Raw genomic sequence first — 15,000 nt, forward strand, 5'->3', positions numbered from 1 at the left:
CTCCTTCTCCTCCTCCTCTTCTCTCCTCCTCTTCTTCTCCTCTTCTCCTCCTCTTCTCCTCCTCCTCCTCTCCTTCTCCTTCTCCTCCTCCTCTCCTCCTCCTCCTCTTCTCCTCCTCCTCTTCTTCTCCTCTTCTCCTCCTCCTCTTCTTCTCCTCCTCCTCCTCCTCTTCTCCTCCTCCTCTTCTCCTCCTCTTCTTCTCCTCCTCCTCCTCCTCTTCTCCTCCTCCTCTTCTCCTTCTCCTCCTCCTCTTCTCCTCCTCCTCTTCTCCTCCTCCTCCTTCTCCTTCTCCTCCTCCTCCTCCTCCTCCTCCTCTCCTCTCCTCCTCCTCCTCCTCCTCTTGTCCTCCTCCTCCTGCAGGTTCCTCCTCCGCTGCCGGTCCCGGGGCTCCAGCAGACTCTGGTGTGGTACCTGCGGGCGGTGCAGCACCTGGTGTCGGAGGCTCAGTTCAGCAGAACATCAGCAGCAGTGGAGGAGTTCAGGAGAGCAGGAGGAGCAGGAGAAACCCTGCAGAGACGCCTGCTGGAGAGACGAGCACACACACACAACTGGGTACACAACCACACACTCAGCTACTCACACACTCATACCTCAGCATCACTCCCTCTGTAGTGATCAGCTCACTGAACAGACCATTAATGGGTGATCGGGGGATATTGATCATCTCAGCTGCTAATGTGATCAATAACAGCTTCACTAACGTAATGTGTGTGTCCTCGTCCTCATATTCACTGTTCTGGAGGCTCAGCGAGTGTGTGTGTGTGTGTGTGCAGGTGAACCAGCTGTGGCTGGAGGACATGTACCTGAAGAACACACTCCCCCTGCCCGTACACTCCAGTCCAGCGCTGGTGCTGCCCATACAGGCCTTCAGAGAGCCGGGAGACCGTCTGGAGTGAGGAAACACACACACACACACACACACACACACACACACACACACACATACAATGGCTCTGCTGTCCTCAACTACAGCAGGGTCAGATTTTAAAGGAGTGTGTGTGTGTGTGTGTGTGTGTGTGTGTGCGCGTGTGTGTTTCAGGTTTGCGGCTCGTCTCATTCTAGGTGTTTCTGGGTTGAAGGCTGCAGTGGACAGGTAAAGCAGAGGAGTTCAACTGCTGCCAGCGCAACACTGAGTGTGTGTGTGTGTGTGTGTGTGTGTGTGTAGGGCTGGGTATTGTTCTAAAATTTTCGATACCGATACCCTGAATTTGATACCGATTCCGAACGATACTTTTATTTTAAGAAATATATTTTAACAAGATTACATGACACATAATCTCAGACAAACTTTGGTTTTATTTTTTCAGGATGTTCGTGACCCTTTTCACAGCAGGCGTATCTCTAAGACCAGTAAACAAAGGAACAAAAGCACAAAATGAACAGTGTAGGTAACACAATATATTAGTGCAAACCGTTTTAATAAAGTTCAAGCAGTTTTAAGTCAATCAGTTTTAAGTATTTATGAGGCTTACTGCTGCTTAAAGGTTTAGTTCACCCCATATTGAAATTCTGTCATTAGTTATCTACAAATGAAGATATTTTGGATTTAATCCAAGAGCTTTCTGATCCTCCCATGAATAAATCATTGAATAAAGTTATTTTTGTTTACTTTGCGCTCATAAGTATTCTTGCAGCTTCATATAATTATGATTGAACCACTTATATCGCATGGACTTATTTTAACTATGTTTTTGGTTCCTTTCCAGGCATTGAAAAATGCCTATCCAGTAAATCTAATCTTTCTCCACAGTAGAAAAAGGCAGCAAACCTTTAACAATAAAATGTGTAACGGCCCTGTGGCATTCATCTTTCCTTTCTTTGTTCATTTGTACTGTTTCTGCCAGTGTAAATGGATTATCACTTGATGGTCTCCTAATTCCAGGGTCAGCAGGAGCAGAGACTATAACATTAATGTGAAGAAAACATGAAAGCTAAACTGTTAATGCAGCCAAGGATAAGGACATTTATATAAGATGAGTTTAATGTGAGGTAAACTTCATCATTTACTGTTAACCTTAAAGCATTTTAGTATCAACTTAGCCAGGTATTTAAAGCCATCGAGACAGTACATAACGTTACACAGCGTACGTTAGGTCAAAAAAGGATGAATAAACTTACCCTGCGCAAACTTGAGCCCCGTTTACACTGTCAGGTCTTGATGCCCAATTCCGTATACATATGATACTGCCTATATCTGATTTTTTCGTCTGTCCGTTTACACGTTCTTTTAATTGTGACCCATATCCAATTCATGACTTTACACTTGCCGTTCAATTTACGATGCATGCATAAACGCGGGTTTTCACATATGTGCCACACTAGCCACGATGGAAGAAACTGTCTTGTTTATAGCTCTGTGAAGCGTAATATAAGCAGTGAATGGTTCAGTCCAGATTTACCCCCACGCAGTTTACGTAATGGTATGGCCCTGATGTGTGCGCGTGTGTGTGTGTGTGTGTGTGTGTGTGTGTGTAGATGAAGATGTAGCCTTTGCCTGTGTGCGCACTGGTGTTGTTGGAGAGAATAAAGTGAGTGACTTTATACACTCAGAGCCCGCAGTGAGTGTATTATTAGCGACAAAAACACGAAGTTCGCCCAACTTTAAAATGATTTTGAGGCGGAGGAGGTGGGAAAGGGCTGTCATCACAGCTTGCCCTTATGGTTTATATGCTGTATGATATCCTCCATCATTCAGAGGAATGTGTGAGAGAGATCTCAGGTCTGGTGGGAGCACATTGTGGCGACTGACCACTTTCCTCCATGTTTCCTCTGTTGTTGTTGTTTACCGTGTCGGAATCTCCCCACACGCTCTTCCTTCTACATCATTAAACCGCGGAGAAGCACCACATTGTCACAAGTTTAATGATGAGAACAGAATGCCTCAATAAATCCGATCTGCCTGTTTACATGACAGTCGCATTGTCACATATCTGATTTATATCTGATTTATTTCCACATATGAAGGAGACCTGAAACCGATCGCTGAATATCCGAATACATGCGTTTTTTTTCTGTCTGCACGGTCATCAAACAGATCCGGTCTGTGTCACATATGAGCAAAAAAATCTGAATTGGGTCACATTTATCTGCAGTGTAAACGGGGCCTTAAACTTTAACAGTACACAAGCAGGAAGTGCTAAAGTTACCTGATTTTGTATGTCTGTTTGATAATTTGACAAGCTCTGCGCGAGTGGGCGTAACCGCTGTAAACTGCTGATTTTCAAGACCGCCTCGCCGCAGCGCAGCCAATCAGCAGCATTTGATCAGGGCACGTTAAGGATGCAGGTTTTCTCCAAGTGGTGCTCACTGACGTTGACAAGATTATACCCTTGGGTATCGAAATTTGGTACCGAACGAAAATGATTTTTTCAATACTCTGTAGTATCGAGACGATTCGGGCGGTGCTTAAAAAGTATCGAACTCGATACCCAGCCCTATATGTGTGTGTCTGTTTATATGCATGTGTGTGTGTGTGCTGCAGGGACAGTCTGCCGCTGGACTCTGCTGGGTCGGGTGTCCCGCTCTGCATGGATCAGTATAAGCGTCTCTTCAGCTGCTACAGACGGGCCGAACTCCAGCAGGACACACTGATCAGCGCAGAGCCCTCACCTGCAGATCCACATGCCATAGTGGCCTGCAGGAACCAGGTGTGGGTGTGTGTGTGTGTGTGAGGGATAGCAGCAGAAATCAATAACCCGATCAGATCGACACACCACCAGAAATCAATAACCGACTCCATCAGATTACTGAGCGCAACACAGAACAACTGAGCAAAGAGCTGAACACGGCTGTCAGACTTCAGCAGTGTGTGTGTGTGTGTGTGTGTGTGTGTGTGTGTGTGTGTGTGTGTGTGTGTGTGTGCAGTTCTTCGTGCTGAACCTGTCGGTCGGCTGCAGGACCCTGAGCCAGTCGGAGCTCCAGCATCAGCTGCTGTGGATCACTGAGCACACACACACTCACACACACACTCACACACACACACCGCAGCAGCAGCAGCAGCCAGCGCTGGGCTTACTGACCGCTGCCTGCAGGAGAGACTGGGCCACTGCCCGACAGCAGCTGCTTACAGGTGCGCACACACACACATGTGGACACACACACACACACACACACACACACACACACACACACACACACACACTCACAGACTGAGGGCTGTCTGCATGCTCTGGTGTGTTTGATCAGAGGAGGAGAACAGGCGTTCTCTGGAGCTGATGGAGCGGTGTGTGTGTGTGGTGTGTCTGGACGAGCCGGCGGGACTCGAACCCTGTGCCGCAGACAGAGCAGCACTGATCCTGCACGGCGGAGGACCAGAGAGAAACGGAGGAAACCGCTGGTACGACAAACCCCTGCAGGTAACTGACAGCGTGTGTGTGTGTGTGTGTGTGTGTGTGTGTGTGTGTGAGAGAGAGAGAGAGTGTGTGTGTGTGTGTGTGTGTGTGTGTGTGTGTGTGTGAGAGAGTGTGTGTGCGTATCTGAGTAGTGCTGAGGAAAGTTACCTTGAAAGCAATGCAATGGGGTTGAGGTCAGGACTGTGGCTGGGCCACTCCTGGAGGTGTGTGTTCTCCTGTTGAAGCTGTTCTGTTGCTGATGTTCTCCTCTGCTTTGGGTCGTTCTCCTGCTGGATCCCCCATCTCTGCTGAGCTGCAGCTGGTGGTCAGATGCTCTAACAGTTCCTGCTGAACGTCCTGGTAAACGCAGGAACTCATTTTACCATTGACGACAGCGATTCGTCCAGACCCTGCGGCAGCAAACAGCCCCAAACCCCGACGGCCCTCCAGCATAGCTCACAGCTGGGCTCAGCTTCTGATGGTGCTGTTCTGCAGCTCTCCTCTCCTGAGCCAGAGCTCTCTGCAGGTCTTCAGCTGACTCTAGGCTTCTCCTTCCCTCATGGAGGGTCCTGCAGTCATCTTCACAGGACGACCACAGCTAGCAGAGCAGCAGCAGTGCTGACCATCAGGAACAGGAATAAGAGAGACAAGTCTATAAGACCAGAAAACAACACAGAAACACAGTGATTAAAGCAGATGAAGTGTGTTGAACAGGTTAGAAACGAGTGAGGAGAGACACAACAGTGTGTGTGTGTGTGTGCTGTAGCACAGTGCTCATTCAGTAAAGGCATAGCTAAACTGATGTGTGTTCAGTCCTGATGTGAGTGTGTCTAATGTTGGAGCACATCTGATCATTTCTGGAAGCTGATTCCAGCAGCAGGGGGCGCTGTTAGTAGCTGATTCCCCCTGCTCTGACTGAACTCTTGGAGTTTCTAGTTTCTCTGATCCTGAAGATCTGCGTGATCTGTTGGGTTTGTGTTCAGTCAGCATATCTGTAATGTATTGAGCTCCTTTACTGATTTATAGAGCAGTAATAATACTGTAAACTCTATTCTGAATGTAACTGGGAGTCAGTGTAGAGACCTGAGGACAGCTGTGATGTGCTCTGATCTCCTGGTTCTGGTCAGAATCCTGGCTGCAGTGTTCTGGATGAGCTGTGACTGTCTCAGATTAGGGTAGTAACGAGTTTCATTTACGTGAGTAAATTATTGGGTATCGTACTGTTTGAGTACATTTAAAGATGCAGACTCATACTCAAGTACATTTTTAGAGAAGGAACGTTACTCTCCGCTACATTCGACAGCGTTCCTCCATTACTGTCTTAAATAATAAATATTAATATGATTCATTTGGTTTGTTAGTAAATATCGAGAGGCACCGTGTTGGAGAGGTTATGTCGTAAGAGATTGCTGTAGAGACGTGTCTCCTGCTGCCGGTTAGAGCGTGCGCCTGTGCTGAATAAATGATGGCTGAATGATGTGCTGATCAGATCACCTGCGGAGTCAAGTTCAGTCTCTGAGTCCACTGAAAGATGTCAAAAAGAAAAGTTTCATAATGCGATGCACACTGCAGCCTGCATCCAACTGACCGCAACGTAGACATCGATTCCAGCTCCAGCCTGAAAAACACGTAGAGGTGTGTCAAAGGTATTTGAACTCGACTAATAGTCATTTGGGGGTATTTTTAACATAGTTATACCATATTTTACACATGTCCACAGATGTTATTCCTCCTATACTCTCTCATCCATGAAGACCCTCATCATGTGATCCCTAAAACACACGCTCATGAACAAAGCTGCATTCCAAACTATTAATACAACCACAAAACCAAACAGACTGAAGAGCACGCTGTGACGGATACACACACAGATACAGACGCCTCACAGACGTACACAACATGATGAATATTTGAATAAATGAATAGTTTTTCAATATCTCTGTGAATACAGACAATACAGCAGAACATCTGAAGTGGATCAAAAATGTTTTGTCATTATTTTCATAGGACAAGACTGGGTGCTCTTCAAGAGTTTTGGACTATTAACACAAGTTATTTAGTTAGATGAGCCCCAGTAGTGACTAGTCGAGTGTATTTGCACAAGTATAATACTGTAAAGCTTCCTATATTAAATCATCCTTTAAGAGAGAGATCTGTGAGGGTTGAACTGATTAATGCTGAACACTGTGTACATCAAAAACATTCATGTATTTTAGTTTATTCCTAGGACTGTATGTACTGAAAATATGTAAGAATAAAGTCTTTTAAAGGAACCGCTGTTAAAAGAGGACCTGATGAAGCGCATGTTACTCACACTGTTACCTGTTAATAATACAACATTTGAACAATAGTTTTAAACAAAAACGTTGTGTGTGTATGAGTGAGTGTGTGTATGTGTGTGTGTGTGTGTGTGTGAGTGTGTATTAAAAGTAACTAGTAACTTTTTACTTGAGTAATTTTTTTATCGAATACTTGTTACTCGAGTAACCAACACAATCTCACGGCAATTCGTAACTTTTTGATTTAGTGGCTAATTCGTTTGATCTAACTCCTACAATTTAGTCCGATTTTCTCATCCGCCAATGACGGTTGGGTTTGGGGGTGGGGTTAGGTGCCACGCCTCCTCTTTAAAATCGTACAATTTCGTAGGACTGAACTCGTACGATTTCGTACGAATTAGCCACTAAACTGTCAAAACGTAAAATAGGTTTTCTCATGAGATCAGGCGGGGGTAACTATTAAAATTGTTATCTTTACTGGAGTAAAAACTCCTCAAGTACTTGTACTTTTACTTGAGTATAGATTGTGGATACTCTGAACTGTCTGACTGTGTTTATGGGAAGTAATCCACCCTGCTGCTGATAGAACCATCAACAGTTTCTCTGAGTCCTCACTGGAGACACAGCGTCTGACTCCTGCAGTGTGTGTGAGATGATAGTGTGCTGATTTACTGCTCAGACATGACTACTGAAACTCAGATCTGACTCCAGACTCTTGACCTTAGTGTCTGTTGTTTGACCTTTAGAGCCGAGGTACACATTCACCTGGAGAAGCTCATCTCTGTTCCCAAACACAATGACCTCAGTTCAGTGGGTCGACAGTCTTTCCCCCACGCTGACCGTGAATGTGTAGAGGTTGTGTAACACACATGATGTGTGTGTGGCATCAGCAGCAGTGTGTTTTTCTGTTGTTGTGGTGTAGATGAAGATCAGAACACACTTTCTGTCTGATTTATGCAGAAACACAAGCAGCCCAGACCCGTTCACACACTCTTACCTACAACTGTAGTTTACTCGCGTTACTGGTGCCGAGTGTGATGCTTCAGTCGCTCTAACACACTTTAACACTCTGTGTGTGTGTGTGTGTGTGTGTGTTGCAGTTTGTGGTTGGAGCAGACGGTGTGTGTGGAGTGGTGTGTGAACACTCTGCCTCCGAGGGCATTGTGCTGGTGCAGTGTGTTGAACATGTGCTGAAACACACGTATGTAAACGAGCTTGAACACACACACGTCTCCGACACACACGTCTCCAGCCGGACCGCTGGTCTTCCTCAGCCAAGCAGATTACTGTGGAAATGTTCCCCACGGGTGGAGGAGATGCTGGCGGCGGCTGCGGATCAGCTGCAGCGGTGAGCAGAACACACACACGCACGCACGCACGCACGCACGCACGCACGCACGCACGCACGCACGCACGCGCACACACACACACACACACACACACACACACACACACACACACACACACACCCTCCCCTCTCTCAGCAGTGGAATAGACCCTTCAGCAGCTCCTCATCCTCAGCTAGCACACACTGATCAGACTGATTGATTAGCGGGGGTCCTGCAGCTGATCAGTATTGATGACCCTCTGATCCTCCTGCAGGCTGGTCTGGGATCTGCACATGAGTGTGTGTGTGTTCTCGGCCTTCGGGAAGACTCTGATCAAACAGCAGCGCATCAGTCCAGACGGCTTCATCCAGCTGGCCATTCAGCTCGCCTACTACAGGTCAGACTGACTGTGTGTGTGTGTGTGTGTGTGTGTGTGTCTGCTTTACTGTCTATCTGACCATCCTCTGTGTCTGCAGGACCCACAGTAGAGCGGTGTCCACCTATGAGAGTGCGTCTCTGCGCCGCTTCCACCTCGGCCGTGTTGAAAACATCCGCTCAGCCACAGCGGAGGCTCTGCGCTTCTGCACGGCCATGAGCGGGGGCGGAGCTTCAGTTCAGGTCTGTCTGTCTGACCATCTGTCTGTCAGCTGAAGCTCCACCCCCGTCACCTGGTGCGACTGACTCTGTCTGTGTTGCAGGACTCCGAGAAGATGGAGAAACTCAGAGCAGCTGCAGACGCTCAGGCTCAGGTCACACTGATGGTGAGAACACACGCGCACACACATACACACACACACACACACACAAACACACACACACATGCACATCTCTCCCCCTCTGCAGGCTGTCACTGGGAATGGGATGGACAATCACTTACTGGGACTGCGGGAAATGGCCAGGCAGATGGAGATGGAGATGCCGGACATATTCTCTGATGAAACATATAAGATCAGCAACCATTTCATCCTGTCCACCAGTCAGGTACAGGCAGCACACACACACACACAAACACACACACACACACACACACACACACACACACACACACATCATATCTGACTGCAGATGACAGACAGAATCATTTTCCATGAGGAGCCGCTGACCAATCAGACTCCAGCATTTCTGTTGAGAGTTCAGGGTTTCCTGTGTGGTGTTCCTGCATGCTACTGTAGACTGCTCACAGCGCCTGTTCAGTGTTGTAGACGTGGCAGCAGGGTCAAACGCTGGAGAAATACACTACATGTGCTGTGTGCTGTGTCTTCCTCCAGGTTCCCACTGAGATGGAGATGTTCTGCTGCTATGGTCCAGTGGTTCCAGACGGCTACGGCATTTGTTATAATCCTCAGCCGGATCACATCGTGTTCTCGGTGTCGAGTTTCAGAGAGAATAAAGAAACCTGTTCAGATCGGCTAGCAGAAGAGCTGCAGGTCGCACTGCTGGACATGAAGAACCTGTGCATGAAACACACTGACCACAGAGACGCAGCAGAACACCAGTCCATGTAACACCACACTGACCACAGTAACACCACACTGACCACAGTAACACTACAGTAACTACACTACACTAACCACAGTAACACTACACTAACTACACTACACTAACCACAGTAACACCACACCGACCACAGTTACACCACAGCAACACCACACTAACTACATTACACTAACTACATTAACCATAGTAACACCACACTAACATTACAGTAACACCACACTAACTACACTACACTAACTACACTAACCACAGTAAAACCACACTGACCACACTGACCACAGTAACACTACACTAACCACAGTAACACCACAATGACCACAGTAACTACACCACACTAACTACACAACACTAACTACATTAACCATAGTAACACCACACTGACCACAGTAACACCACAGTAACACTACACCAACTACACTACACTAACCACAGTAACACCACACCGACCAGTTACACCACAGCAACACCACACTAACTACACTAACTACATTAACCATAGTAACACCACACTAACATTACAGTAACACCACACTGACCACAGCAACACCACACTAACACCACACTAACTACACTACACTAACCACAGTAACACCACAGTCATACTACACTAACCACAGTAACACCACATTAACACCACACTGACCACAGTAACACCACACTAACTACACAACACTAACTACACTAACCACAGTAAAACCACACTGACCACAGTAACACTACACTAACTACACTATACTAACCACAGTAACACCACACCGACCACAGTTACACCACAGCAACACCACACTAACTACACTACACTAACTACATTAACCATAGTAACACCACACTAACATTACAGTAACACCACACTGACCACAGTAACACCACACTGACCACAGTAACACTACAGTAACACCACACTGACCACAGTAACACCACACTGACCACAGTAACACCACAGTAACACCACACTGACCACAGTAACACCACACTGACCACAGTAACACTACAGTAACACCACACTGACCACAGTAACACCACACTGACCACAGTAACACCACAGTAACACCACACTGACCACAGTAACACCACACTGACCACAGTAACACCACACTGACCACAGTAACACCACAGTAACACCACACTGACCACAGTAACACCACAGTAACACCACACTGACCACAGTAACACCACACTAAATACACTACTCTAACCACAGTAACACCACAGTAACACCACACTGACCACAGTAACACCACACTGACCACAGTAACACCACAGTAACACCACACTGACCACAGTATCGCTGGTCTCCTCAAAGGTGTGTAGTCATATGCTCTTGTGTGAGGAAGGTCTCGTATGTTTCATACACACCTGCACATATTCCTGTGTGATTCCAGCATGCCATTATATTTACAGCTCTATTATAAACTGTTTTAGAAGTATGTTGATCTATATAGGTGTGTGTGCGTTTGTGTGCGTGTGTGTGTGTGTGTGTGTGTGTGTGTGTGTGTGAAAGCACAGACTTCCGCTCACACAGACTGCTGAAACACACACCTGTAGTAAACACACGTGATGTTCAGTAAGAGACTCTAGTGTCTGAGACTCGACACACACACACACACACACACACACACACACACACACACACACACACACTGAGAGACGCTCTATATAAAGCACACCTCAGAGTTCAGACACACTGGACATTACTCGAGGATGTGGACGTGCTCCTGTGCTCTGACACACACACGGGGGCTACTATTGGAGTGTGCACCAAATCAAACACTGTCTGAGCAAACACACTGCTGATTATTCACACCCCAAACAGACACACGTGTGTGTGTGAGTCGAGTCGCTGCTGTCCTGATGCTGTGTACTGATGTTTGCTGGATCCTCTTCATCACTATTAGAAGAGTCACTGGTGCATACATGATGCTGCTTCCTTTCTGCATCTTAGTTGTGTCATTTTTGCCTCTCTCTGTGTGTGTGTGTGTGTGTGTGTGTGTGTGTGTGTGTGTGTGTCTTTATCAGTGTGTTGTGATGAAATGTTGTATATTAATAAAGATTATCTTCAGTCAACTCAAACGTGTTTTATTGCAATACAGATAAAGGACTGAAAGGTCAGTAATCAATATATTGACACTCCGCTGTAGAGGGACACACACACACACACACACACACACACACACACACAGGCAGGAAACACAGAGGCTTCAGCAGATGATATAAAGCTAACCGTGTGGACGTTAGCCTGATCAGTGTCAGCACATGAGAGATTAGCATGCTGTTCTCCAGTATAAACTGCTGGTTATCACATACATAAGATGTTCTCCGTCTCTGTGTGTGAAGCGGATGCTGAAACACTGCTCGTGCACAGTGAGATACAGCGGCTGTACATCCAGTGAAACTACATCATCATCATCATCATCATCATCCTCATCAGGCCGCAGAGCAGAGCTGAGCTGATGTATATGCAGCTCACCATCAGTGCTAGACAGTGTCAGAGTTTGATGAGCACCTGTCAATCATTCTGTTCACTGACCCGATCAACTGCAAGAATACAAAAAGCCGACAATCAGTGTCTCAGCGGCTGTTTCCATACAGGTTAATGTGTTCCTCTTGAGGATTATTGGGGGTTTTGTCAAAATAAACCCAAACCCAATGACGGCTCCTGCAGCACACTCCAGAAACAGCTGAACAGGAGCAGATGAGGGCAGTGATCAGGTGACCTGCTGAATAATGATGTGATGAGACACAGCTGATGTTCACAGGTGAGTGTGATGATGATCTGGTCATCAGTAAAGGTCTAGTCCTTTAGGAGCAGAGATGGGCCGAGGATCTCCAGTTTGAGCACAGATACGAGAGGAAATGAGTGAACTGTGTAAACACAATGTTCCTCAGAGAAAGAGAGGAAGACATGTGGATATTTCACCTTCAACAGTGCAGAACATCATTAAAGATTGAAGAATCTGGAGGAGTTTCAGTGCGTAAAGGACAAGAGCGCAAGCCTAAGCTGAACAACCGTGACCTCCGACCCCTCAGGGGGCGCTGCAGCAAGAATCCTCATTCATCTATAAGCCAGATCAGCACATGGGCTCAGGACTACTGCTGTAAACCTTTGACAAGTACCACAATACAGAGTCGCATCCACAAACGCTAGAGATAACTGCACTGTGCCAAAAGGAAGCCCTATGTTAACAGTGTCCAGAAGTGCCGTCCATTTCTCTGGGCTCAGAGGAATCTGGGATGGACCATCACACAGTGGAGACATGTACTGTGCTCAGATGAAGCAGTGTTTTAGGTGTTTTTGGGGAGAAATGGATGCCGTGTGCTCCGGACCAAAGAAGAAAAGTTCCAGACTGTTACCAGCAACAAGTCCAGAAGCCAGGGTGTGTCATGGTCTGGGCTTGTGTCAGTGCCCTTGGCAAAGGTAACCTGCTTTTCTGTGATGCTCCATTAATGCTGAACAGTACAGAGAGATTCTGGAGCTCAATATGCTGCCTTCTTCTACAGGGACACCCATGCAGAGTTCAACAAGACAATGCAGAACCACATTCAGCATACATTACACACAGTCCTGCTGCGGAGGAAGAGAATACAAGTACTGGACTGGCCTGCCTGCAGTCCCGACCTGTCTCCAATAGAGAATGTGTGGAGCATTTTGAAGCACAAAATGTGACAGTGAAGACCCCGTACTGTTGCCCACCTTAGGACTTATTTGCAGGAAGAATGGGACAGAATTACACCTGAAACACTTCAGCACTTGTCTTCAGGTGTCTTCAGTCCCTAAATATCCTTTAAGTGTTGTGAAAGGGAACAGCAGCATTACAGAGCGGGGAACACATTACTGATCACACTCGCTTTGCGATAATACTGATGAGGAACACATGAATACACATTAATACTGTCTGCTCTGAAACACAGGTCAAGGTTAATTCAGAATCTCTTCTGTCCTCTGTATTAGTGTTCTCCACACCGTCTCAGGTGAGGCTGTATCCTCCAGTTGTGCTGCTGTTTTTCTGCTCTTCTCTAGACGTCTGCACTTGGCATTTCCATCACGCATGTTTAACGCAGTATTCCTAAATAAGCTCAACACCGCTGTAGGGAAACACAGCCAGCGTCTGTTTACTGCACCAGCATGAAGCCCATCAACACACAAACAATTCATTAAGGCCCAAACTGGAGGATGAAGAACTTTTAAAGTGGTTTCCTCCATTCCCGGAGAGCAATCAGCGCTGAGCTCCTGACATCCTGAAGGATAAAATAAGCCTTAATGCGACAGCGCTGCTCCTAAAATCTCTCAATTACAGAAGAGCAGAGAATGTTTTAGGATAAAGAGCTGCTCGTAATGACCACGCTGGCATTTCTGAAGGAGACGTCAGACGGTCTTCTGCTGTTTCAGAGAGTAATTGGCTGAGGAGGAGAGAGAGAGAGAGAGAGCTAATGATCCTGGAAACAGAAGAGGAAGAGGAAGAGGAAGATCGCCATATAGATAATGAAGCAGCGACACACACACACACACACACACACACCGGCTCCTCCATCTGTGCTCATTCAGTGATGATCTTTGCGTTACTCTCTCCCTCAGCTCTTCTTAAGGCTGGCTGATGAGTGTTTAGAGAATGATCAGCAGAATGAAGCGAGCGCTGACTCCAGACAGACAGCAGGACGGCTTCAGCTCACACTTCTGCAGTGCTGGAGGATTCTGAGGATGAAGAACACATGAAGAACAGGACACCAGGATTCTAGACTCCATCACACTCAGTCACTGAGCTGAGGAGACTAACAGCACACACACACTCTCAGTCATCTGTGTGTGTGTGTGTGTGTGTGTGTGTGTGTGTGTGTGTGTGTGTGAGAGGAGTTCTCAGAAGAGCCCAGTAGCCTACATTAGTATTAGTATTATAGACTTTATTTTAAGGTAAATGAAGGTGCAGATCCAAAACAAGAAGAAAAGCTCTGCAAGTTCTGCTAGAGATGAAGCCTCCGCCGGGTCAGAGACAGTCCCGTAACAGTAACGCAGCGCAGTGATCCCCATGAAGAGAACTCAACAACACAACTCACTGTACTGAGGAGGAGCTCAATATTCCTAATATAGTGTGTGTGTGTGTGTTTGTGTGTGTGTGTGCGCGCAACACCGCAGATGTAGAAATGAGGCCTTCAGAACCTCCAGAACCTGAAGCAGACTGCAGGCGGAGCGGAGACACCGACCACTGCTGGATCAATAATCAATCTGTGCTGATCCAGAGACCTGTGAGCGCCGCAGGACTGACTGTCCAGACTCCACACACACACACTGAGGCCTGATAAACACACACACGCACACACGCGCACACACACGCGCACACACACACACACACACACGCACACACACACACACAGTAACGCTCACCTGTTCATAGTTCCTGAACTCTGCATTGATGATGAAGGCCAGAGGAGGAGAGCTGCAGACCTGCGCTCAGACGACTGCAGATGAGGAACAGAAGAGGATAATAATGGAGACAACACTTGACATCTGATCCAGGGTCAGCTGAGCAGTGCAGATCTGTGTGTGTTTTCTGGACTCCTGAATCTCCAGCA

The 15,000-nt window shown here is 46.9% G+C and overlaps 1 protein-coding gene across 1 annotated transcript; it reads left to right on the top strand.

Annotated features, from left to right (window-relative positions):
• Positions 1–360: 360 nt before the first annotated feature.
• On the top strand, positions 361–9,682 carry LOC130220481 (choline O-acetyltransferase-like; the record flags this gene model as incomplete). Its single annotated transcript, XM_056452757.1, has 12 exons — positions 361–552; positions 774–892; positions 1,040–1,093; positions 3,482–3,647; positions 3,865–4,069; positions 4,186–4,355; positions 7,711–7,958; positions 8,213–8,335; positions 8,415–8,556; positions 8,637–8,699; positions 8,782–8,919; positions 9,207–9,682. Coding segments are annotated over 12 exons (1,857 nt in total), but the record flags the coding sequence as incomplete, so codon positions are not given.
• Between the last annotated feature and the right edge of the window lie 5,318 nt (positions 9,683–15,000).

Source organism: Danio aesculapii, unplaced genomic scaffold, assembly GCF_903798145.1.
Source record: "Danio aesculapii unplaced genomic scaffold, fDanAes4.1, whole genome shotgun sequence".
Classification (NCBI taxonomy): Eukaryota; Metazoa; Chordata; class Actinopteri; order Cypriniformes; family Danionidae; genus Danio; species Danio aesculapii.